At 44.5% G+C, this 26,766-nt stretch overlaps 1 protein-coding gene and 1 long non-coding RNA gene across 11 annotated transcripts in view; one reads left to right on the top strand and one right to left on the bottom strand.

Moving 5' to 3' along the window:
- The window catches only part of Pinx1 (PIN2/TERF1 interacting, telomerase inhibitor 1), a 59,118-nt gene extending 42,492 nt beyond the window's left edge, over positions 1 to 16,626 (bottom strand). For 3 of the 8 annotated variants that reach the window (NM_001083337.2, XM_087585725.1, XM_087585724.1), the window contains 5 exon segments: positions 5,005 to 5,097; positions 8,805 to 8,883; positions 10,749 to 10,841; positions 12,725 to 12,834; positions 16,477 to 16,626. In NM_001083337.2, coding sequence (NP_001076806.1) covers positions 5,005 to 5,097; positions 8,805 to 8,883; positions 10,749 to 10,841; positions 12,725 to 12,834; positions 16,477 to 16,495 — 394 coding nt within the window. In that variant the 5' untranslated portion in view covers positions 16,496 to 16,626. 8 annotated transcript variants of the gene reach the window in all.
- Positions 16,627 to 16,666: 40 nt separating this feature from the next.
- LOC102553493 (uncharacterized) lies at positions 16,667 to 26,490 on the top strand. 3 transcript variants are annotated; one of them, XR_015638873.1, is made up of 5 exons: positions 16,667 to 16,852; positions 17,834 to 18,028; positions 19,724 to 19,821; positions 21,500 to 21,621; positions 26,273 to 26,490. It is a non-coding gene; the product is annotated as an uncharacterized LOC102553493 (long non-coding RNA). The 3 variants fall into 3 exon arrangements; XR_015638872.1 differs by lacking the exons at positions 21,500 to 21,621; positions 26,273 to 26,490 and adding exons at positions 18,468 to 18,657; positions 21,258 to 21,480; XR_015638871.1 differs by lacking the exons at positions 21,500 to 21,621; positions 26,273 to 26,490 and adding an exon at positions 21,258 to 21,481.
- The last annotated feature ends 276 nt before the right edge of the window (positions 26,491 to 26,766 follow it).

Here is a 26,766-nt window from a genome sequence, read left to right as displayed (position 1 = left end):
CACTGATTAGCACTGGGGCATTCAAATATAACACTGCTCAGTGACTCCACAAAATTGAAAAAACAAAACACCCTTCAATTTGATACAAAACCAGGTGCCAGAACCAGTTTCAGTGGCAGTGGTACTGGAAGAGATGGTACAGTTGGCACAACCTGTTCCTGAGGAATGGAAAGGTTCCCAGTGTTGCTCTCCTCCACCAAAAGCCAACACTAGCACCCCAGATTCAAAAGAACCCCTAGCCAAAAAACAAACCAACCAAACAAACGAAAACAAGGAGACTCTACATAAGAACAGAGTGATGCTTATCACAACAGTAAGTAGCACAGGAAATAAACCAGAGAGGTGGCAGAGACAATTCATGGTTGCAACACCGAGAGCTGCGCAGCTTCTTGGGAGGCAGTGATCTATCCTCAGCTAACACCAGTGCAACCCATTTCTTAAATTTCTTCTTGGGAGGCAGTGATCTAGCCTCAGCTAACAACAGTGCAACCCATTTCTTAAAGCAAAGCACATTCACTGTGGAAGCTGTATCTCAGAAAAGAGTCAGTTTAAGGTGGCTCAAAACGACCATCAGAAACCAAGCATGACAAGGCATGCTGTAACCTAAGCGCACCATAAGCAGAGGCAAGAGAATCGGGCAGTCTAAGCCAGTGTGTGCCACACACTGGAAGAAACCCCAAGTCAAAAACAAACAAGAATCCTCAAATCACTGACCAGCTCCCCTTAACCCAGCCCCTAAAAGAGAGGAGCCATCTTGAAAGAAACATACATTTATACCTCTTTTTATAACAATTTCACAAAATGCAAAGGATCAAAGAAAAGAGAGAACACAGGGCTATAGTTCACAATTAGTATGTGAAGAAAGAAACACACCGAAACTCAGAACAAATCTCAGATTCAAAGGGAAGCTGCTAAGCCAGCAGCCAGTAATGTTCAATGGAGATGCTGAGGTTTCTAGAATTCTAATGATGGATTCTTGGGTCAGAAATTTTTATCCTCTAGCAAAGTTCACTTAAATGTAGAAACCAGGGCTGTATAGGACCTGCTCTGGATTTAATCTTTAAAAAAAAAAAAAAAAGAACACGAAGAAGAAATGAGAGCCAGAGTCAGAGACATAAGGAAGAAACTCTAAATGGGTAAAATGGGAAGATGGGTGTGACCTTGAAATTGGGAGTCATCTAACGGACAGTCCTGATTAAATCATTTATACATGTTATGAAAGTATGGCCACTCGGATAAAATACACATAGTAAAACTCAGCTTTGAATGGATGGCAGCTTCAGTTCTGAACTATGGTAAAAATCACAACAAAAACTGCTGACAGAGTTAGATCTTTGACAAAATGACAAAGAGAAAACCTGAACAGGGCAGAAAACAGATGTTATGTATTTACAGATGTTATACATCTGTGGCTGTTATAGCTCAGCCACAGCTGCAACTGGAGAACCAGGAAGAAAGGCTACCAGGAGCCACAGACATAAGGAAGTCCATCCAGGCTAGGTGTGGGTTTTCACAGAGGAACGCTGCACCGAGGACAGCAATCACAGCAATCAATCTGCCACTGTTTGGCTATCAATCACCATTGTCAGCTTTTCCACATCATCTTGGTGGTCACAGAGGAGTGTGACTCCCAGGGTGACAAATGCCAACTACACCCATAGTCTGGCACCTGAGGAGGAAATGGACTATAACACAGGTATAAGCTCAACGAGGTATTGATAGTCCTAACCCTAAAGAAAAGTTGCCTTAGTATATATATTCGTTAAATTAAAGAACAGGTTTATCTGGGTTGCTTCAAAATCAGTTACATGATTCAGTCAAGAAGAATACATTAACTATAAAGCCAATGCCCCTTACAACCAAGATCTTACTGTGAGATGTAGTGAGTTTTCATTTTTTTAAAAGCACAATTATGTTATATGAATATGTTTTTGTTTTCATCCCAGATGTGGGATATGGGCTGCTTTGGTTTGTCCATAGCCATTAGCTATAATTATCTCATGCTCTAGGAGGGCATGATCTTTGCCAGCTGCAGATTGTTTAATTCTGGGGACGCTGGAGAGAATATGAATGAGAGAGCCATGAGAGGGCCTGTGGCAGCGGCTGCTCCACGTGTTTGCTGGATTGCTGGATTGCTGGATTGCTATTGTTGGATATTCTGATGATGAAGATTATTAGACTTGCCTGAAGGAATCTGACACCCCCTAATCAACAGGAAGTAGTCTAAAGAGGTCTAAGTCTCCCTTTCCTTCCAACCTTCTTTCTCTCCTACCTAGTGTTGGGGGTTGAGAGGGATGAGGTGGAATAAGGGTTGCAGATATGATAGATATAAGAACCCAATGAAATAGCTAAAAGAATACGCCAACAATGGCAGGACCTAGATTTCAAACAAATATAGATGATAGTAACTTAAAATTACACAATTAATTATTCCAAATCACCAAGTAGAAGCTACAAAAAGCAATTATGCATCAGCATAATTTAGGCAGCAGCAGCTATTACAGTACCATTTGCTCTGGCCAGGCATTTTGTTGTTTTCCTCTGATAAAATCTATGTAGCCCTGTAACTCTGTAGCCCTGGCAGGTCAGGAACTCACTATGTAGATGAGTCTGGCATTGGATGCAGAGACCTGCATGCCTCTATCTCCCACCACTGGGACGGAAGGTGTACACCACCACAATGGCTGGCCCTTGCTCTGGGAAGGTCTTCAGCAGGCCATAAGGAGGCATCGCCTCCCTACATTTTCATTTCTGGACCACATAGGGGCTCCTGGTGTGACTCACCCTCACTAGCAAAGGGACTAGGAATAGGAATGTTCATCATGAGCACTAAAGGCTGGAAGGGTGTGATTTCCATAGCAGGGTCACGTCTCACAGACAGACAGAACAGAGCTTAGATGAGTTGCATGGCAGCTTGTAAATACCTCCTCCTTACAGAAGAGGAAACAGAGTCTGAAGGAAGGGAAATGGTTTGGGATGTGTCTGGGAGAGCACTAACCAGAAGTTCACTTCCGCAGACCCAGACAGGATCCTTTAGGATAACAACAGTTCATGGTTGTCATTCATACTGAGAGACAAGACCAACTGAAAAGAAACAGCTTTAAAGAAATTAAAAGAACTGTATAATACTAACTTTCACTGGATGGTGCAGACGGTGGTTATCTGCTGTTTCCTGTACTACCTGGATTTCCACTCCTTTTTCCTCTTCCTTTCTTATTCCCAGCCTTTGGGTCCTCTATTTCCTGACACCTCCTCTCCCTCTAGCAAAAAACACCTTTAGCTCTTTCTTCTCTGCACTCCTTTCTTCATGAGCATAAATTTGCAAACCTCACTGTGAGAGAGAAATGAAGGTATAACCCACCAAACAGTGTGACAGGGTCACCAGCAAGGGAATGGCTAAAGCAGAATAGAAAGCAGACACAGCCAGTATCCAACAGACAAAAGCAACTTAGGGAGGCTTATCCTAACTTCAGCAAGTGCTTCAAATGAAGTCAGGCATGCAATCAGGTTCTAAATGACAATCAGAAGACTATGTACATTTAGAGGGAAGGGGCGAGGGGAGGGAGGATGCATGTCATCTAAGAGTGAACTCCATTTGTGTACTCTGCAACGCCCTTCTGCAGTGTCTCTAGTCTCCCTATGGTGACTTCCTAATGAAATAAGAAGGGCTGTTTAAGGGACCAGGGACTAAGGGGCTACCATTCCTTACCTCCCAAGGACTAGAGGGACAGCAAAGTAGCTTTCTGGTCTATAATGGGTTATGGTGTGCTAGACATAGTCTTGGTTAGAAGACTCATGAGCCTCCAAAAAAAAAAAAAAAAGAAAAAGAAAAGAAAAGAAAAGAAAAATTGTTTGCCTGTGAAAAAGAAAGGGATAACACAAAGAAGTCCCTTAAACCACACACGGGAACAAAGAGGATTGTAGCTCTCTTCCCACAGAGCCTAGAAGTCACTCTTGTTCCCAAATCCCAGGCTCTGCCATGCCTTTCACTTCTTTCAAGCCCAGTTCTACCAACTGGCCCTGGAGGGAAGCTACTAGCAACAGTTTCCAGTTAAAAGTGTCTCCCACAGCTACTAAGGCAGGATCTGGGAGTTAAACAACCCCAAAATGCCAAGACCAAGGCAAAGAGATATGTTTTTCCAGGCATGGAGATGGGAACAGTCATTCAGTTTCCCAAAGAACAATCAAAGAGTGAATGGATACCGCAGAACAGTAACCATTACACCTCGCACACACGAAGTACAGCATGTAAGAAATAGCTTGTGGCCTTCTACAGAAACAGCTGAGACTTGTTTATAGCACAGAAGAGGCTTCTCTTTGTACACGACTGCCATCTAATGGCTACAGAGAAAAGCTGCACCCCCTCCAGGAGAAGCTACACAGGGAAGGTGGGAGTGGCCTAGGAAGGTGGTGATGAGCAAAGGAGGGTTTGTTGCCCAATTTCCAACCACTGCATATCTCAACACCACCCTGGCCATGACCAAGGGATGCCTACAGTGATACTCCATGAGATAGAAAACTTGTGGAGACAATTATAAGGGTCACCTTGGGACTATGTGTCATTACACTGTAGATTTTGATATAATTAATGATCCAAACTGCTAAATAACAGAAACCATCCTCCACAGTCATTAAGAACTAAAAAAGGGGTAAAAGCTGTAAGAATGAAGACCATCAAATTATTTTCTGATCTAGTTACGTAGCATTGCTGTCTCCTCTAAACAAAGCAGTGATTTCACCTTCAGCCGTCACAGGACTTACCCAGTCTGAAGCCTCCCCTGGGCTGTTCTTGGCACCACCACACCCCACTGTGCACTTGGGGAATTAGCCATCATGACGAGCCCCTGGTACCCGGGGCTGCTGCAGATCAATCCCCCAGGCTCTCAGACCTCCCATCCCGAACTTCAAACAGGCAGCCAGTGCTCAGTGCTGGACAAGAGTCACGGTGCCTCAGGAAACCCAGTGCCAACATACATGCTTCAACAAGTGAATGACAGCTCTCACCTTTGGTGAATTTCATATAATGAACCCGGTTTTTGGAGATTTTGGATTTTTCTTCAAGGCTAAAAGATTTCTTTTCCTTGTTGTCTGAGGAATCTTTAAAAAGAAGAAAAATATTAAACACTGTGTAATTCATTCTCTTCATGAAAGATGTTACTTACATAAATTTTTGAAGGAGTGTCAAAAACTTATTACTGAAGTGTTACCAAAGAATTGGAACTTTTTGAAAGTGTAGATCAGGCAAGGTTCTCTCTAGGCAGTAAAACCCTCAAAGAAGAGAAATGAAAATGTCTTCATACCAGAATTTACATATGACTCCTCATGGCTTTATTCACAGGAGTACCATACCGAGGTAACCCAAAAGCCTCTCAACATGGCTGAGCTCACTGACACAGCCTGCTACTAGAATATCACTTAATCACCTGCAGAAAGAGTGGTGCGTTGATTCCAACACGGCCACTGAGTCACATCTTAGGTAGCCATATTCCCTCAGGAGTTCCTAGTAATTTCAAAACCAAGCATGAAGCAGAGCAGGTTGGGAATGCCTTGAAGAAAGGTGCTTCCTTCCGCTTTCAGACAGTGCTCAGCACAAGTCACTAAAAGTGCTCCTTAAGCCACTGCACTGTGTCCCACCAGAGCTACTCTGTTTGTAAGGCACCTTCTGACCTGAGCCTGGATTGAGTCAGGGATCACTTTATCTCTGGGAGTCCACAAGCAACCCTCTTTCCCACATGCCTTTATACCACCTTAAGAGAGGCAGTTCTCTGGGATCAATGAGGAACCCAGATATAGGTAACAGGCCCCTATCTTTTCATCAAAACCAGTCTTTCAACCTATCAAGACACAAGGCCAAAGGTTTTCCTGCTTTATTTATGAGTATTTACCAAAATTTATAATACGATTTCTGGTTATCCTAATAGTAATGCACTAGTTATGATGACAACACATAAGAAAGTATTTGTATTGAGTGTTGAGATCATAGGAAACAGTGCTTTATCTGTGTTGTGGTAGAGAAATGTAGCCAATTATAAAAGTGTTTACAGCTGGTTACAGTGGTACAAATTTATAATCACAGTACTTGGGAGAGTAAGGCAAGAGGATCATGACGAATGTGAGGCCAGGATGCACTACTTAACAATCCTCACTCAAAACACACAAAAAAAATTTAAAAAAAATAATAAACATATATTAGAATAAGATACACTGGCAAACATGGGATGAAAATATTTCAGAAGAAAGAAATGATAAGATAGAGCCTTTCTGACAATTACAGAAGTGTGTGCTTACAGACTTTAAACAGATGACAGTGGGCATCAAATAAGATGGTCTTTGCTGTTCACCACAGGCATCTAGGACTGCTATAAAAGTGTTAGGGCACACTTTCAAAATTCTTTTAGAGGATACCTGTAAAACATTTTTGAGGATGCTGCTTCAAACCACACCTTTGCATTTAATAACTTCTCAGGAACCTACTTTTAAATATTCCATATAGAAATATTTAAAATAATGAATGGCCAAATATCAGGTTAACGTGCAGTTACTATTGCATGAGAAAGTGCCATTGAAATGCTAATGTGAACCTGTCGAGTTATGCCTAAGCAGGACAGGACAGCTCTCCCCATGTGCACATGCACTCATATGTATGTAGGGTTAGAGATTTGCTTGTGTTATGTCTGTGCGTGCGTGCGTGCACGCGTGAGAGAGAGTGCACATGCTTGTGGAGGCCAGAGCATGATGTTAGGTGTCTCTCTCCATCTTGCTTCACACTATTATTTTGAGACAGGGTCGTTCACTGAATCTGGAACTCACTGATTGGCTATGGAGGTTGGCCAATGAGCTCCAGGGATCCTCTTATCTCGCCTCCCCAGTGCTGGGGTTACAGTCACAGACTAGTCTTTTTTTTTTTTGGCATGGCTGCTGGGGATCTGAACTCATGTCCTCACAACTGTGGTACAGGTACTTTATTGATTGTCCCGCCTCTTCTGTTTGTGTAACATGGGTTGACTGTGAAATGACAATTTACATGAGGCTAACACTGAACTGATTCTCCCAAGTGCTGGGAGTGTAAACACACTACCACACCCAAGTGTGTGAAAAAGGTAACTTTTTAAAATGAAATTAAAAAAAACATTCTGACTCTTGCTCTATGAGAGAACAACACAAAAGGTCTGCTTAGCTAGAAAACAAATAGTTTGAATTTACTAAGGGATCGAAACAACAGAAAAGAATGCTAGCTAGCTTCCTATGTTATCTACCATTGAATACAAGCAATGCATGACTATGGTTAAAAAAAAAAAAATCACGTGGATGAAGACATTACATTCAAAAAAGATGGCACCGCAGGAAAACAGGCTCTCCAGGTCTGTCCTGGGAACAGGCTTTCCCTAAAAGGAATCTTCTGAAAGCACTTCTAGTTCTGGGTGGCAGTAGAGCTAGTTCTGGGTGGCAGTAGAGCGACAGCCAAGCGTCTCTAAATGCATAATCCAGACAGCGGGGCTATTGGCCCCCTCTAGTGGCCAGGACAGGAACTATCTACAAGTTGGTAGCTGTACGCAGCTTTGACACCATTTAAAACACTACCAGGTTTGGGCACCAAGGAAAATGAAGCCCATGCAGACTAACCCTGGAGGATGAAGAAAGTCAACTATCATTTGTAAAGTCAATCACAGCCTTCCTAACAGACAGCTCAGTCCCCTGGGTCCTTCAGAACACCCACTGCCTGCCCTTGCTTAAACATGCCAGGAGGGGCTGTTGCAGTACCCAGCCAGTCTTGACCATCAGTGTGGGACAAGGGGGGCCCTGTCCTCAGTGAGCCAGGGTCCCAACAACTGAAATGGCACCTCTCGCTTAGAAAATGGTGATTACGACACGTCAGACTGAGGAAAAAGGGACTTTCCAGATAACCCCTGGAAATCTGAAAAACAAAACGCCTCATGTCTACCCACAGAGCCCATCTCCCGTCTCCCTTCTCTGTAGGACCTTGGAGCAGGTCAGTTCTTAGAATTCTGTGGCCTGACAGTTATGAGCACTCTCAGAGGCACTAAGCACTCAGTGGAAGTAACAAGGCCAAACCCAGTACAGGTCAGTTTTCCCTGATTAAGAATAAGGGTGTGGATGACTCTGAGAAAAGGATCCCGGGTTCAAAGGTCCATGACAACACTAGTGGCAAACGCATCTCAGGCCTGAGTGATGTCCTAGTCATGACACTTTGATGTCACCAGATTCTCACTAAGGTATAATTTGTGGTAGCCAAAGGTTTAGCAGATTTTCATTTTAGTCTTTACATAGCATTAATTTCATATGGTGTATTTCACTTTAAGTACTCCAGAGTCAAGAAATGTTCACAATTCTTTTTATCACAACATGTGCACAGCATTTAGATATATTTAAAACCTGTACAGTTGAAGAATTATAAAGTGAACCCCTTCATCACTACTTCCAGGGTCAGACCACCAGCACTATCAGTATCTAGAAGCATCCATATGCCCCTTCTGAATATGCCCTGCTGTTTCCTCCAGGAAAACTAAGCATTCTTTGCTGTGAGTCACAGCTGTTTTTGCTGCAGAACACTTAGTTATGGTCCTGGCATTACCAGATACAAGTAACACATCCACAGCTGTGACAAGTGAAAATGTTGCTAGGACAAGCAAGATTCATCAGCAAGCAAAAGTTCATTCAGTGACAGCACCGTTAAAATAGAAAAAGAACCAAATATCAGGTCCATCAGCAACTCAGGTCTGAAGGGCCTACAGCAGGAGTGTGACTCTGATGGGAGGAATAGCAAGTAGTACTAATGTCCTTACCTGCTGTTTCCTGACCATGGCAAGTGTTGAGTGCTGCCAAAAGCTGGTTGAAGTCATCCTGGTGAGCAATCCAGTTGTCCTGGAAGCACCAGAAAGTATGAGAGGCAAGCCTGAAACTTGCTATAATGCTGACACAAACATGTAACAAAAATCTGGATGTTAATATGAAATTGTACATGTTTCATTAAAATGTTATTTAATAAATTTAACTGGACTCACAAAATAGTATAAACTTGAAATAAGATTTAAGCAGATCCATATCAAAGGGGGAGCATCTAGGGCAAAGTTCAATAGGGGTCCTTGGCTTGCATGTGTAAGGTCTCAGGTTTGGTTCCCAGCACCAAAAAGTCAACAAAATATGTATGCATATTTAGAGGAAGCTGCTTAGGAGCTCAAGCTTGTACCTCAAATGTGGATGACCCATCAACAGTTAAATCAGAGCAAACACAAAACAAAGGCAAGTTTTAGAGTATTACACTAGAGCAATATAAAATTAGTGTTTTCTCACACAGAGAGACTACTGGGAGCTGGTTATATGACTCAGCAGATAAGCACACTGGTTGCTCATAGAGAGGACACAGGTTCAATTTCTGTTGTCCCCTCCACCCTGCCCCCAACATGGCGGCTCATATCTGTCTGTAATTGCAGTCCCAGGTGATCCCACACCCTCTCTGGCATTCATGGTACAACAAGTATGTGGTACCAACACATATGCACAAGAAAAACACCCATACCCATTAAAATAAGCTAAACCCTGGAGGTGGGAGGCGGGCACTCGCTATGAACATGAAAAGACAGGAGAGTGAGAGCAGAGTCTCCTCTTTGCTCAACAGAACTTGGACTGCCCTGCTGACTGCTAACTGCTGCCTCAGCACTGTGGGAGGAGACCTCTCCTCTGTGGGAGGAGACCCTCACTCTGAGTCAGTGAGATTCAACTGTAAGGTGTTCTCTCAGAATGACCTCCAAACAATGAAAACCAGCTGGCAGCAGGGTTTCTGAGCAGGAACTTGCCCCATGCACTACACGCAAGCATTTCTTATTAAGAAAGTTTAAGCAGGCTGTGGTGGCACAGATCTTTTATCCCAGCACTCGGGAGGCAGAGGCAAGCAGATATCTGTGAGTCTGAGGCCAGCTAATCTACAAAGTGAGTTCCCAGGACAGCCAGGACTATTACACAGAGAAACTCAGTTTTGAAAAAAAAAATCCAAAAAAAGGGAAAAAAAGACAGCTGTAAAGTTAAAGTATGCACACAGTTTTACAGAGCACATGCTTCTCCTAAGAATGTACGTACAACACATTTTGTGTTTCTCAAAACAACATTCAGTCAACATTATAAAACACTTTCTTTAGTGACTAACATTTTAGCTGTTCTAGCCAGAGATACCAAATTACTGAAGCAATGCAGTTTACAAAAAGTAATTGTCTCAGTGTTCAACTGGGTTCTGTTAGCTACAAGAGTTCAGGAGGAAGCTCCCAGGCCCGGCTCTGAATGGAAAGCGATAGGTGGTGCTGAACTTGGAACACAGGCGGCTATGTCATGTAAAGTCTGTTCAAGAAAGACATCACCAACTGTGGAGACAAGAGCTTTCACGCCCCACTCTCAAAGCCACCCATGTTAACAGGACAAACTAATATTAGGATACAGGTAAAGACAAAAATTGAACTTATCCTGAAATGAACACTTCTCTGAAAAGACGTTTTACAAAGTTCAGCTATAAAATAAGAGTGCCTCTCGGGGCCACTGACTAAGTACAGGATCCAGGAGGAGGAGGCAAGGTGGTGGACGAACCACACAGGATGAGGACCAGCTCAGCCATGTGCTCTTGTGTCTTTCTTCAGCCAGAGGAGGAACCACACTCTTGACTAAAGACCATCCCATTGCATGACCCCAAAGTTTATGTTGTCATAAACCAACTATGCAAAAAGAGACCAGAAATTGCTCACTTCATTATTGTTTGTAGCTCCAAGTCCCAGGTGGTTATTTTTAACTTTAACTTTAATATGTTCTGTGGCTCCTTGCTCCTGAGCCCCCAAACCCTGTGGAGATTAAACAGAAAGAGATTAAATACAGCTTTATCAGCTAGAAAGAGAAATTACCTCTTTCTTTACCACCTATTCAGAAAGGACACGTCCTCAGGTAGCAGTTCTCAACCTCTGGGTAGTGACCCCAAATCCTTTCACAGGAGTCACATCAGATACACTGTACCTCAGATATTTACAGAACAATTCATAACAGTAGCAAAATTACAGTAATGGGTTAGAAATGAAAATAATTTTATGGTTGGGGGTCACCACAACATGAAGAGCTGTAATAAAGGATCACAGTGTCAGGAAGGTTGAGAACGAGATCCACTGGCCCAGAGAGTTCTGGAAGATAATGTCTGCAGCACCAAGGAGGCATTCTTAATTGTCAGTGCTGATTCTTGAACCTAAGGACCAATACACAGTCCATGAAGACACTGCATAGAACACGGAGCCTACACATGTTCTGGAGCAGGCCACTGGACAGCAAGTGGCAGACCTCCACAGGAGCACGTGGAGCACATTGCATTCTCTGTTACTTAGTGCTACACCATGACACCAAGAAAGAGGGTGGAGCACTCCAGGCCCTGGGCTCACTTAGCTCTTACACCCCAGGTTGTAGAACACATCAACAACAAGTGCAGAGACTGCAACTGAGAAAGAACCTCACAGAACCGTGAAAGTTAGAGCAGAGATATAGATTCCAATCCTTGAAAACAATGTTCAACAAGGGAGCAACATGATCAGTTCAGCTTGAAAGGCTCTCCTGCTTCTTGTATGGTGAAATGGACAGAGGAGGAAAGAAGGGAAATGGGGAGGCAGCACTGTTTGAATGAGGGATAAACACCATTTTTAAAAATCAGGAAAGCTTAGAAAGGAGAAGACTTGAGGGCATAAGAGGTTTATATTAAGAACTGATCTTGACAGGGCCACTCAAGTGCCAGGAGATCTAATTCAATGCCTGGTAATGCATAAGATCACCTGAGCAGAGTATGCAAAAAGTGGCTATACAGTGACCTCATGCTGTGCTGACCCCAACCATAAAATTATTTTTGTTGCTATTTCATAATTATAATATTGTTATTATGAATTGTAATATAAATAGCTGTGCTTTCTGACGGTCTTAGGTGACCCCTGTGAAAGGGTCATCTGACCCCAAAGGAGTTGTGACTGGTCTAGACAAAGAAGATGGTTGTGAGTTAGAGACGGATGACGACATAAAGAACAAGGCAAGAAAAAGAGTGGTAAGGCTACCACAACAGAGTTCAACAAAGCAGCCACTACTCAGAAACTGCTGGGTAAGGTGATACAAGGATACCATATGCCCACTGGGTTCAAACACAAGAGCCCTGCAACCCTGACAGAAGCAGGATGTATAGTTTCACAGTAGAAGCCCCTCTGCAGATAGGAGAAAGGAGAACATAAGAAACTCAAGAAAGCATGTGTCTACTACAAGAGAAAATTAAGTACCACTCTTAGAAACATAAAACTCTGGGGCTTAAGTATGAATCCATGTGTAATGAATTAAAAGATATCTAGAAAGATACCAATCACAGCAGCTGAACTGATGAACCAGAGGACCTGGTTTTTATGTTTGAGTCTAATTTACCACCTGGCCACAATTTATTTCTCCAAAATTGATTAAGTTGATCTAATAGAAAGAAAGAAAGAAAGAAAGAAAGAAAGAAAGAAAGAAAGAAAGAAAGAAAGAAAGAAAGAAAGAAAGAAGGAAAGGAAGGAAGGAAGGAAGGAAGGAAGGAAGGAAGAAAGAAAGAAAGAAAGAAAGAAAGAAAGAAAGAAAGAAAGAAAGAAAGCGAGCGAGCCTGATCTAAAGCACAAAGTTCTTCCAGATTCTAACCTCCTGATGTGGTGTGGACACTTTAGAGTAGATACAATACCTTTCCTTTAGACCACCCCATCTTCTCAAGCATCTTCTGGCCAAACTTGGAATCATCATTACTCCACGCAGTATTTCTGGGATCCACAGCCCATTTCTGCTTCCGCCGACCTACAAATAAAAAGGTATCTCATTAGCACCCTGTCTTTGCCTGGAAGAGCACATGCCAATCAAGCACATGCTCCCCCATACATCAGGACACATTCGGTGTCCAAGGGGCTAATAGACGGAAACTTTTCCCTGGTATTCTCAGTAACTATATATTCCTGACATAAACACTGGCCATGTTAAATTTAAAGTAAACTATTCCAAGAGATGAAAAGCAAAATCCTTGGTAGACATTATTTGAGCCTTCTGTATCCAGTCACTGGCAGCAACCAAAGCCTCTCTGGTGAACACCTTCACAGCAGCAGGGGTAGTCACCATGACGGTCACTGTTACATGTTACAGGCCAAATGCTACACATATACTAGACTCAACTCCCACAGTATCTCAATGAAGAGAAAGTCTTACCTTTCTGATAAGAAAACCCAAGGCAGCACAGTGGAGCTGGCCCGGATGACAAAGGCATGGGTGAGCCATCCCTGAGGGTGAGAGAGCGGGAGAGCGGACTCTGCCTCCTGATGACTGGCGGCATTGGATAGGCTGGAGCAGTGCTGGGGAGCTCACCTGCCCTGGTGGTGTGGGTAAGTGAAAGCCAAGCTGACCAGCTCAGCTACCTGCCCGACCCATATCCAGGGCTCTGAATTTGGTTCAAAATCTTTATCATCTGTGAATAGTTGGGACCATTCAAAGCTGCAGGATCTCCATGACACAGGGCAACAACAGGATAACCAGGAGAAGTCCGATAAGGATCAAGTTTTGATGGTGTCACAGAAACCAGAGAGCTAGAACCAGACCACTGACTCATTGCAGTGAACATTTGCAAGTGAAGATGTGTGGACAGTGAGATACACTGGGAATACAATGTGACACACTACTGCTTCCACAATGAGATGTTTGCTTTGCTTTGCTTTTGTTGTTTGTGTGTGTTTTATATTGTGGGGGGAGGTCGCAAGGGCAAAGGGGGTATATGAGGGGACAGGAGATGAGCAGGAAGAACTGGGATGTGTGATGTGAAACTCACTAAGAATCAATAAAAAGTTGAAAGAAAGAAAGGAAGGAAGGGAGAGAGAGAGAGAGAGAGAGAGAGAGAGAGAGAGAGAGAGAGAGAGAGAGAGAGAAAACCTGAGTCTGGGAGAATAAAATCTGCCTGATGTCCCCAAGTAAAGACCAAACCTTTTATACAAACCAAAGTCTCACAAATGTCAACATTTACTATTTAAGGCACTGTTAAGATGGAGACTCACGTAGCACCCAAGTTAACCTGAAATTTGCTATGTAGTGGGCTGGAGAGATGGTTTAGCAGTTAAGAGTACTGTGTGTTATTCCAGAGGACCAGGGTTCAATTCCCAGTACCCATATGGCAGCTCAAAACTGTAACTATAGTTCCAGAGGATTTGACACCCTCATACAGGCAAAACATCAATGCACATAAAATAAAATTTTTTTCAACTAAAAAAAAATTGCTACATAGCTAAAGATGACCTTCAACTTCTGATCCTACTGCCTCTACCTCCCAAGTACTGACATTAATGGTGTGTACTGCCATGCCCAGATCAACTTATATTCTTTTTTTTAAAAAGATTTATTCATTTATTATATGTAAGTACACTGTAGCTGTCTTCAGACACACCAGAAGAGGGCATCGGATCTCTTTACAGATGGTTGTGAGCCACCATGTGGTTGCTGGGAATTGAACTCAGGACCTCTGGAAGAGCAGTCGGGTGCTCTTAACCGCTGAGCCATCTCTCCAGCCCAACTTATATTCTTAATTCACAATACATAAGTCACTATGACCTAGGGAGAGTCAACTGGACATCATGAGGGTACCTCCCTTCTTATTCAACACCATAATGGATTCACTCAGCCTCGGGAACCATCTGTGGTACTTCACACCCCACTGCACTGTGGTGTTTATACCCCTCCTCATGAGTCCTGTCCCTCCACACCCCTTACATGTCATACTCAGTCCTTCATCCTTACACTTCATTCAGGAGGAAGATAAAAAGCACTCTGTCCATAGTGGCACCTGATAACAGTGCATGGAGACATGAAGGAGTGAGGAAGGAGAGAAGTAAAGGAAGACAGGAGGAAGGAGTGAATAGCTGAAATAAGGGAACTGCCCTGGTGTCGCAGGAAGCTTTCTCTGAAATGAACCTACATAAGTGATCCCTAAGAGCTCAACTTTATCGCTGGCATTCATCTAAGCACACTAACATCAATGGCCTCAAAACTGAAAAATAACACAACCTCCAGTCAAAAGAGCTCACTGTGTTAATGTAAAATCAATAGGGATCTTTATGCATGCATACCCCAGCAAAACCACAAAACCCTTTACAAGCATGCAGGCAGGAAAACAAAAACAAAGCAAACTGAATTGGACTCAAGTTTGCAGTGCTATGCCTGGGGGAAAAAGCCAATCCACCCAGCTCAACAACCTGGTATATACTCAGCACAACACTGTCTTGCTCATGCACACAGCAAAGAGAGCCATATTAACCAGTGTTCTACAAGTGTGTGTCAGACTCATGTCTGGAGAATGCCTGCCAAGGGTTGGTGAGCAAGGTTTGTAAGGAGCCCACCTTTCCCCTAAGAAATGCATCTCTGCCACATACTTACACAAGATGCACTGCCATGCTGGGTAAGGAACTGGCTGCCAGGTCACTTGTTCAGCCCTGTCTACCATTGACATTCCAAACTGTGTTCATGCAATCACCTCACTAAGATTTTTAAGCCTGGCTGAGGCGGAGACTAGTTCATTTTCATGGAAGTAGAGACCAGGTGAACTGCCAGGAAGAGGGATCTACCTAGAAAGGGCAGTTTTCAGTCTATAACCTATTGAGCTGCCTGCAGGATGTGCAGTGTGCTCCACTAAAACATACTTTGTTCTAAAATGACACAATTATCTTTTAAAAAGGAAATAATTTGTTTATGCTACACAACTTCCAGGAAAAGTTAAAAGCCAGCTTTTGGTGATCATCACACGACTGCCAACTGGTGGCAAGAATCCATAGCTACATGTCGTCTCTTTTAGAAGTAAAGTAGCTTCTGGGGAGGGAATTAGTGCACTTCAGAGTGCACTTCGTTTTCGTTCTCTCTCTCTCTCTCTCTCTCTCTCTCTCTCTCTCTCTCTCTCTCTCTCTGTCTCCCTCCCTCCCTCCCTCCCTCCCTCCCTCCCTCCCTCCCTCTCTCTCTCTCTCTCTCTCTCTCTCTCTCTCTCTCTCGCTTAGAACCATTCATCAGCCTGCACTCCCGCCAGAGATTTATCACTGCCTGACACCTGTAATCCTTCTGTTTTTCTTCTCTGGGTCTAATACATTTTGGACAGTTGGGATTCGTGGCCTGAAGTGATGCTATGGGACCTGTCTTTGTGGAACCCCAGGATGCTGTTTTGAGCCCGAGAAGTGAAAGATTCCTCCAGCTGGCCACGATGCCCAGCGCAAGGGACAACAGTCTGAGACCCGGTGTCCTGAATGTCGGAACGCCACGCGTGCGCGCACGGCCCAAGCTTTTAGTTCCAAGAAGCGAGTCTGCGGGACATAGATGATCTGTCCCTCGCGGGCCCGGCAGTCACTGCTGTCCCCAGTCGGGCCCGGATACCCGCACTCCCATCACCCCTTCACCCGGTCGTCCAGCTTGGCGGACACTCACGCTCCGCTAGCATCGACATTGTCGCAAGTCTGTCGAGCGCTGCCTCTGGTCTGGCGCCCAGCGGTTATGAGGAGCCTGAAGTGCAGTTAGGGAAGAAGCCGGCTCACAGAGCACGCCGGGTCCAAGAGTTTCACTGGGGCGCATACTACTGACGTCACCAAGCGCGACTCGCCACGGACTACGTAAAGCCGAGGGGCCGACCCACCTTGCGGGACTGGTACACAAATTCATTCTAGGGCTGGGGCAGAGCTCTCGTTGGACTCAAGCAGTTCGCAGTTTAACGCAGAAAGCGGGTATGCAAGCAACCTTAAAGTTGTTCGGGGTTCTGTGAACCATAGGTACCTTCAAAGAGCTGGCGAGATGGCCAAAGAAGAAGGTATTGGCACTGTGGAGCGGGGGCCCACTTTCCTCACACTCTACCTCTTCTCATTGGGGATGCTGAGAGAGGAGGGAGGGAGGGAGGGAGAGAAGGCAGAAACAGCCACGTAGCTGTCAAAGTCAAACGAAACACCAGATTTTTGTTCTTAACGGTCGAGAAATGTTAACTCTTCCGTGGTGTTCGCTGTGACAGACTTAAATCCCAAAGGCCTTTCCCAATTCCATCGCTCAACATGCTATACCTGGCATTTGCTGAATGCATCCTGACACATTCTGTTGCCCTCTTTTTGCTGACCTTTCTCCTCCATTTGTGTGACCTCAGCAATTTCCCAAGCTGTTTACTTGCCTCCCCCCAACCCCCGGCCCCAGCCTCTTCCTTCAACGTCCCTTTCTTTGTCAAGGCTTTGGCTTCCAATCTAGACCTTAGCTTTCCTCAAATCTTTGTTGTAGCTGTGCCTTCAGCACTGGCCAGTGCCCTGACCTTCCAGAGGCTCTTCTTCCTCGTTTTGTCTTTTTATGGAAGGTAACATCCACTTTTCACCAGACCCAACAAGATTCCATGTAGACCCCCATGGCAGTCAGTGCAACCCTTCTAGGATGCGGTGTGCTGGTAAAATATGGCTGTGTTGGAGGAAGAGCTCGGGGTTGGGAGTGGACAGACCTGAGAATCAGGCATGACTGTCACTTACCTACCTGTAAGATGAGAGCACCCAGCCAAGAATGATTGTGTGCTTGACCACGAATTATTAACAAGAAAGAAGAGGCAGTAATGTGACTGTGTGGTGATGAGGCTGAGTCTGACCAAATCACCCGCTTAGGACATCTGAGCTTTGCCCCAAATCCTTTCCAGATTTCCGTTTCCCTGGGCCACGTTTCCTAATCTGGATCACTAAGGCCAGGTACAGCAGCCAGAAGGGCACACAGGAGCATTTTCTCACATTCAGTGAGGATACCAGCTTTGACCTCACTCCTCTAAAAGTTCTTTACAGGACAAGGAGGAGTGACCAATGAGAGCATTCCCGGCGAGTGTTCTTGGATCACAGCATCAGCTACCTTTGAAAGTCTTTGTCATTTGTCTGAAGACGTCTTTGGGGAGCATTGTAAACTTCTACTGTCCATTAACTGCAGTTTGAGAAGAGTTGGAGGAGCAAGTATGGAGAGGACAGAAAAGAAAGTATGGAAGCCATGCAGCCCTGGAGTCTGAAGCAAGTTTATTAGGGCATGTAGGGAACTCCTTTCTATTCTGGCTTTGGCTAGAGCAGAAACTATTCTTGGTAATTAAAAAAAAGTAAGCTAATAATTTAATTAATCATTGTAGAGATAAGAAGTAACAGGAATAGTTCCTGAGACAGTCTGTGAGAAAGTTTAGCGTGCATTATGTAAAAATATTCTGTTGCTGTGAGAGTGAAACTCCTGCTCTCTGCTAAATCCTGATTGATTCTCCAGGAAGAGAGCAGGTTAACATGATTCATTTGTGCCTTACGTTGTCATTCCTCTGTCATTATTAATATTGGCTAATGGAGCTCGGAACTCATCCATGTGTAGCCTGAACTTGACTGAGCAAGGGGTTGCCTTATTCTTTCCTGTAACTAGCCCGGGTGTGCTGTTCCCAGGAAGAAAGACTGTGCTGAGCGGAACTCCCGAATCGAGGTGGCTTTTTTTGAAACATCAGAGGTCACAGTTCAAAACAGAAAAAGAAAGATGGATGAAGGGAGAGGGAGGACAGAAAAGGGAAAGAATGGCTCAATCACTGCTTGTCTTGTCATCAGAAAAGTATGCTTCTTCATTACACAAAACGACCAGGTGCTGACAAGAGCTCAGTAACCTCCTAGGGGTGGGGTGTGTGGCAGCAGTTCACCTTGGTAGCTGCAGAAATTGCTGGCAGTAGTCCCTCCCACAACTTCAACTGGCAGGGACAAGGAAGCTCAGACCCACTATAATGAGATTGACCCCTGTGCTGAAACCTTCACCCCCAAGGAGATTGCATGAGGAGGTGGTGCCTTTAAGGGGGAGGGGCTGTGCATGATCATGAAAGAGGAGCCTCAGGATGGGATTGGTGCTTTTCAGAGAGAGAATCCAGATGTCCTTCTCTCTCACATGCTCTGGGAATGCAACATGACAGTCTTTGGGAACCAGGAATCATAGAAACAAAATCTGGCAGCCATTCGACCTTGGACTTAGCCTTTAGGACTTTAAAGGATAATTTTCTGTTATTTTAAGCCACTTTAAGTATTTTGTTACAACAGCTCAAATGGACTAAGACAGGCAAAATTACACACTGACACAGAGTAACAGTCTTAAATTCCAGACCCATATTTCCAAAGAGCAATAACTGAGGAAAGTATCCCCTGCCATTTCCTTGGATGCAGATGTTTTTGAGGGTGAATTTTAGTTAGGGACACCAGTACAGACCTCTCACATCTGTTTCAGAACCCAGCCCCTCTCTAAACATCTGAAAATGCTGTAAGTCAAAAATTGCCACCAGTGAAGAAGAATTTTAGAAAACTGTACCAGAGGGAATCCCTGTGAATTTTCTAGTACATATGTCTTCAAATTTGCCCCTTTATAGGACTAATATGTATTTTATATTATTGACAACTGATTCATTTCTACATTATTGACTTGAACCATAAAACAGTTTAGTCATCAGCTCCCCTGGACAAGGGTCACATATTTTTGTTTTTTGTTTTATTGTTTTTGTTTTGTTTAATACAAAAGATGGGTAAGAGATTCAAAAGCAAAGGCAGGCTTCTTCTTTTAGTGTTCCGCCTAGAAAAGACAGGGATGTGGGAAGGGGAGCATAGAGAGACAGACATAAGGATAGGGCTGGAGCTGGCTCAGTAGTTAAGAACAATCCTTGCTTTTGCAGAAGACCCAGTTTTCAATTCCTGGCACTCATGTAAGGCAGCTCACAATTGCCTGTAACTCCAGCTCCAGAAACCCAGCAGGCGCCCTCTCCTGACTTATGTAAGCACCTGCACTCTTTAAAAATAACCAAAAAATGAAGCTTTTTCAAAGGTTGTATGTGTAGAAAGTTGTGGGTACCCGGGAAAATAGGATATCAAGGGATATGGACCAATTGTTGAGACTTGTGTACGGCTCTCCGAGTCCTGGACTGCTGGGTCTGATCAAAGCACTCATTTTACACCGTTCTCTGTGTCTCTAGCTCACTCTCCCTCTTCTCCGAGGAGAGGATGACACCCTGACTTTGACGTGGATTTCTCTATAATTATGTGCTTCCCTCCTTCCCGAGACTGCACAGTTTGAAAATGAACCATGTTCGTGCATGCAAGGGAGAGTAGAGAATTAGGTCCATGATTCTTGTTACTGCCACCTGTTTGCTGCACATGCTTTAAAAACAGTTGCAGTCCCATGGATACATCTTTTCTCCCCTCCTGCCCTGCTTCCTTGCTTACTCCACCCACCTCCACCTTCCAGCAAAAGACGTAAAAATGGAGTATGATTACATCCCATTTTGTGTTTTGCCTGACATCACAATAAAATGCTAGATTAGGGATTGGGAGATGGCTCAGAGAGTAAAGTATTTGCCTTTCAAGTATGAGGATCTGAGTTCAAACCTCCAGAACCCACATGAAAGGTGGGTATAGTTGTACATGCTTATGATCCCATCCACAGCAAGATAGAATGTGGAGACAGCCAGATCCCTAGAGTTTACTAGCCACTAGCTTAGCATATTTGGTGAGGGTCTAGGTCAATGACAGACCTCCCTCGAACAAAAGGTAGAAGACACCAGAGGAACAACATTTGAGGTTGTTCTCCAAAGTCAGTCAACATGAATATGGGCATACACTCAACAAGGCGTCCTAACAGAAGCATAAGAGCCCTTTTCGCTGCGTGCCCCTGGGTTGGTCTGAAGGCATTTTACTTCAACGAGTCACCTGCAGGATTTTTAACATTAGGAAAGAACAGTTTATGTCCAGAAAACACAATCCAGAACTTTTTAGTCCCCACCCCTACCCCACTTACCCTTATTTTTAATACGGAGTCTTCCTCTCCAACTTCTCAGTTTAGTGTCTCTGGGTTTCCCTTGCAAGGTCAGTTGGGTCAGAGTTACCCAGGAGGCCACCACTTACCTCCACACTTCCTTGCTTCAACATCTTTTCCTGTCCCAAAGGCACCAGCTTCTAACTCAGAAGCTTTTGGTGCAGGGGAGGTCTCCCTCCGCTTACACTAAAGCCAGTCAACACTCCTTTCTTCCACCCCAGGAGTGTTTATCCCACCCCAACTATACATAAAAGGAAAAGGCACACACGCGTGTTATTAAAATGAACTGTTTATATTATCTCAGTTGAGTCAATACATTATAATGTATTAAAATGGAAAGGTACAAAATTGAAATAAATACTTTCTGATTCATGTATAAATCTTTTTTTTTTGTCAAGATGACTTTTATCGTCAGTACATGTCACAAGAAAACATTTAAAACGACACCAAAACAATCTCTGAAATCATGGTGCATGGAGGAAAAAGGTGAAGAAAACAACTGTTGGCTTCTTTTGGCATGAGACCTTGATACAATTTGGGTTCCCCAAAACCACGTGAAGGGTGATAAAATAGAAATGCTCAAAACTGACTTAAAAAAATAAACAGGCTTTACAAAACCCTCTTTTTTTTCTGAACCCAGCCACTTCTCTACATGGTCTGCACTTACAGTAGATACATTCATTATTGTCCAAGGGAAGACAGCCACTGCCTTTCACTTAAAGAGCTTGGTGGAGAGGCTGAAGGGATACGCTGCAGCCGAAGGTGAGTAGAATGTTCCACAGAACAGAAAACTACATGGTAACAGCACTGAGCATGATGGGGCAAAGGGTCTCTGGGCAGGAGGTGGAGGATAGGGAGGAGTCCAGATCTGAAGCAGTGGGGACCAAAGGATGGAGTAGGGTCAGCGGTGGCCGCCATGGGCACTGGGCATCTCCCAGCCTGAGCAGTCCTGGGTTCCTCCTTAGCCTAGCAACACTGCTCTGTCAGTGAGAGGTGGGCCCTGGAGTTTGGAGAGGGAGTGTGGTCTCCTTTCAGGCACAGCAGCATGGAGGGGGTAGGCAGGCTTCCAACATATGCCACGGGAGGGACTTCTCGCCTGGTTCTGACTGTTTGGTAGATGGTCATTAAGGCAATAAGGACTTTAGCAAACTAGAAGTTAAGGGCAGCTAAATTCAGCCAGGTCAAAGGTGAACAAAAGGTGAGAAGGGGGCCCTTTCTCAGCTACTTTCCCCAAGCTCAGCAAACCTCAGCTCCTGGAGCACAGGTTTACAGTACACAATAACAGAGGGCTTGCCCTTTGGGAGGCTCCATGGAAAGAAGGCTCATCCAAGACTTGGGGCAACCTAACCAGTTTCTGTTCTCCAGACTGTTTCCTGTGGTCACTTTCTGGTGAGTGGCAGGTGGAAGCACCAAGGTTCATGCAGAAGTTAGGTCAAGACCCCAGCTATCATCCTGCTGGTCTATCTCAGTGGCCTTGAACACCATAGATCCTGGAAAACCAGGCCAGATGCTTGCATGCACCATAAGACCTACACTCAGCTGGAGAGTGGGCTCCCTCCCCTGAGCAGGTGGAAGGATAGTTATGAAGGCCATGGAACTATGAGGTCCCACATGGCCTCTGGGGAGTGGAGAAACAGCTCTTGTGGTTTGAATCTACTCAGAGGGAGGCATGCAGAAGATAGAGGAGAGCAGAACTATTCTCTTTCTCCATGCTCTGAACAAAGGAGACAAACCCTATAATGCTATGGGAAAGGTGACCTCAACCAGCTACCTGTTTTTCTGGGCTAACTTCTGGCAAGAGACTGGGTGGTCTGACTGCTAAGGCTCTGGAGTAGAAGAAGGGGAAGTGGGACAGTTTCTGCCAAAGGGCACGGCTACCTCCCTGCATACGAACCAAGTATAACCTGGGTAAATCAGGCCACCCCCCTTCCTTCAGCATGCGATAGCAAGCCATAAAAGGCTCTTTATGAGATACCTTGGGCCTGCAGGTATAGCAGCTTGGAGATGCTAGAAGTAAATTATTTAGGAGCTCCCTAAGGGACCTTGGTGGGGATGAGACATTTATACGAGAAAACACCATAATGGCCAGCTGTCTGGGCCAGATCCAGGCCTGGCCCCTCTGTGGTAGAAGTTGTCTTAGTCAGACCCTAAGAAAAGTGGGTAACAGGACTGTAAGGATTACGGCAATAAACCATCGACAAAAACGTGACAAGCATGCTGTAGGAATATGGACAAAACAAGATGGGCAGCAAATTATCTGGTCATTGCTAAGGAGGACTGGTAGATGACTTCCTTGTCTAAACCTACTTTAGTGCACAATTAAACCTATCTTCTAAGTAGTGCACAGTACAAGCCAAATCCTCTAAGAAGCAATCTAGCTTATCTCTTCCTTTCCCTGACAGAATATTCAAAGCCACTTGGGAAGGGGCTACAGAGCCATTTTTCTACAGCCACTGGGACATTGCAGTCACCTTTATAGTTTCTCTGGCTCTGGTCATACCATGCCGAGAAGCAGGCAACACTCTTTAGAACTCCTGCCTACAAGCTTGGGAACATAAAATTCATGGCAGGCACCTTGTTGCCTTGCTAGCCCTGCAGGTATCCTTCTGAGGAACCTGCTGAGCTCAGTGGAGTAGCATCCGAGGGCTGGAGGATTACTGTGAACAGCGGCTGGGGTGTGGCATCAGCTGTGGCTGGGTAGTGTGCTTGCTCACCGGCCCTGTCTCTTGGAAGAGTTTAAGAATATGGGAACAGAGAAAGCAAAGTGTAACAGAAAAAAATGGAAGGTTTTCTAGGAATGAGACTGCCCATACATAAGGATGATATCTGAAGGTACACAGGGAAGCCATTTTAAGATAGTGAGATTATGAAAGAATGTTTGCAAATTTGGTTGTTTCCTAGCTTTTTTTTTTGTTTCCTAGCTTTTTAAACAGAGAAAATAATGATAATTATCGCCAATATCAAGCATATCAATTTTAGGGCTTATGCTCCTAATTTGGAGAAGTGGCAGCTTCTTTTCTTGATGGAACAAGTTGGCTGTGTCACTTACTGGCCATATAAAATCACCTTTTCCCCACAGAGCCACAAGAGGACCTCCTGTGGCCATAGAATTCAAGAAAGAACCTTGAACCTTAACATTTGACCCATACCTTGCAGGGGGTTGTGACAAATCTCAGAGGACACTACAAGGATGCCCAGGGTCCTTTCCTTCAGCTGCCTGGAGGGACTTGGGGGACTTGGTTGGGGACAGGAAGCTGCCCCTTGGGAATAGGCTGTAAAGGGCTGGAACAGCATTCTTTGAAGGTATAAAGCCCTTTAAAAATCTCCAACTCAGGAATTTGATCTCTTTCAAGAAACATCCTCCAGTCTAACTGGAATAAAAAACATTTTTCAACGTCATATGACAAAGGAAAACAAAGACTTTTAAGGCCTGGAGGCTGTGGCCAGTGAGCCGAGCCTCATGGTCTTCTCCATGGTAATGCAGTAAAAATCAAGGGGCTTCAGCAGCAGGCTGTGGACTGTTCCAAAAATGGGTACAAAAGCACACTCTAGGTTAGAGCTTTATAAGCTGTAGGGACAAATCTCAAGGGTCCTCCAGAGAAAAAAATGGCCACATAATGGGGCTGCTAAGCTCTCTGAAAGAGGTTAGCAAGGGGAGGAGGCTGTGTCACTGTCGAGGAAATAATGTTAATGGAAATCCTTGAAGCTACCATTTAGCATGAGGAAAATACTTGATAGCTTCTGGTGACTCTATGGAGATAAAGTTGACGGAGAGGTGCAATGAAGAAACAGGGAACACTTAAACGTGAAGACTTTGTGGATCAAAAGTTGTGGCTTTCTGAGAAAGGCTATTTAAAAAAAAAAAGGCTGTAGAATGTTCTTCCTGGGATGAATGGAGACAACCTTGAAGGAAGCCATCAAGGCAAGGGATGGGGAGATATATGGATAGTTAGACTACTATGACCATTAAGGAAGACCCAAAGCCCATCCAGCAGGAGAGCTTGAAGGAAGGACAAAGATGGAGAATCTGCTGTTATTCTCATTACTATTCAGTGCCTCTCAAAAGCACAGATAAAGAGGATACCAGTTCATTCCTTGTCCTACTAGCCTTCCTCTCTTGGCTCATGCAGGCTGGCAAGTGGAATGTGACCCGTGTGTTCCCTTCAGTCATGATCATGGAAGATACTTAGGAGAGTCAACCATGGTGGTTGGGGATAGTCCGCACAGATTTCATAAATTTAAAGGAGCTCTGTGATCTGGTGGTCCTACATCAGAGAGAGACAAAACAGCTCCATCAGTTCTGCCAAGATCCCTTGCACATTGTCCTCTCTCTGGGTGTGGCTTGCCTCACCTGTAAAAAGGAAGACCCGAGTCCTCAGGGCTCTCAGGGCGTCTCTGGCATTCAGGTATGTTCCATTTGCTGTCAGCCGGAACAGGCAAGAGTAAGGGCTGAATTCTATAGCCTTGCACCCAGAGCGTGAGCTTGCTCCTGGGAAGTAGCAAGACAATGGAGACCAACATCAGCACACTGGCTCTGCTCCCCAAATCTCTGGCCATAGAGGCCGTGCAGGAGAGAAACAGTGCCGACATATTTCTCTGCAGCCAGCCTTGGCTTTGAGGGAAAAGAGGAAATGTACTCAATTCATTCTGGAAGATGCCCACCAGCAGCTGACAACAATGGAACAGTCACAGTCATGAACACTTGAGTGCCCACAAGGAGGAAGATGCCTGTGAGTGTGTTCTGAGTCCTCAACTCTGAAGAGGGGAAAAACAGAGACCTTCAAGAACTTGTACTGATTCAGCTGGCCATTGGACAGATAGTTTTCTGTAAAACCAGTAAGCCCTAAGTCCTTGGGAACCTAACTAACATCAGCTTGAGAAGGAGGAAGCACCTGTTTGCATCTTCCCCAAGACAAGCAAGTGAGAAGTCACAGATCCTGGAACCAAACATCACAAAGCTGCAAATACCAGTGGTATGGCATGTTGGATCCCAGCAAGGGTCATCTGTCAGAGTCTAGGATGGGGAAAGATGGGGTGGCAAACTGCTAGCACACCCAGGGAATAAACACACCCACAGATGCAGACTTGACAAAGAATATAAGATTCTAGAGCAAGGACTTAACTCCCTTGACTGGAGATACTGTCATATCCCCTCAGTCTGTTCTGTGAGGGAACCATCTTGCTGTAGAGATTTCCTGTGGAAATCTTGACATAGAGTAATTTCTTTAATACACATCTTTCCCCTGAGCATGTCTGGGTTTCTTGAGGAGGAGGGGAGAAGCTGCCAAGTGCTGTCTCCAAACAGCAGTTCAGTCTTACAGGTAGCTCAGGACCCATTTTTATATTAAGTGCACTGAAGACCCAGGAAGGGTAACTGTCTCCCTTTCTGTCACCTCCCTTCTTGATCTCACAGATGAAGAAACTGAGGCACAAAAAGGCCATCAATTTTTCTTCAGTCTTTCCTGTGGATCTGGTGCCATTCCAAGCAAGGAAAACTCTGCATCTCTTTCTGAATCCTTGGACGTCTCCCATTGTGTGCCTAACTCAACATTTGCCATCTATCTACCTTTCTATCTATAATATATTATATGTACTCTTATGTATAAAATATAAATAATTCTTAGACTCCCACTTACCTTCTTGTCCTTTCTTCTCCTTTATATAGCTAGGACTGAAAAAATAATGTTCCATGACCAGGGAAAACCACAGTACTGCTCAGAGGGAGAGATCGAGGGAAGGAGAAATGCCCGCCCTTGTCTCCAGGGCCTGGTGCTTTAGAGCTGGACTGCTCAGCTGTTCATTGGAATGTAAGTCAACAGAAATCAGCAATGGACACAGCTGTACCTGATGAGTCAACTTCCACAACCTGGTTCTAAGGAACAGTAACTACAATAGAGATAGATAGAT

The sequence above is a fragment of the Rattus norvegicus genome, chromosome 15 (assembly GCF_021556685.1).
Source record: "Rattus norvegicus strain SHRSP/BbbUtx chromosome 15, alternate assembly SHRSP_T2T, whole genome shotgun sequence".
NCBI classification, from domain to species: Eukaryota; Metazoa; Chordata; class Mammalia; order Rodentia; family Muridae; genus Rattus; species Rattus norvegicus.
The sequence above is the reverse complement of the archived record's forward strand: the minus strand, read 5'-3'. Positions and strand labels throughout refer to the sequence as shown.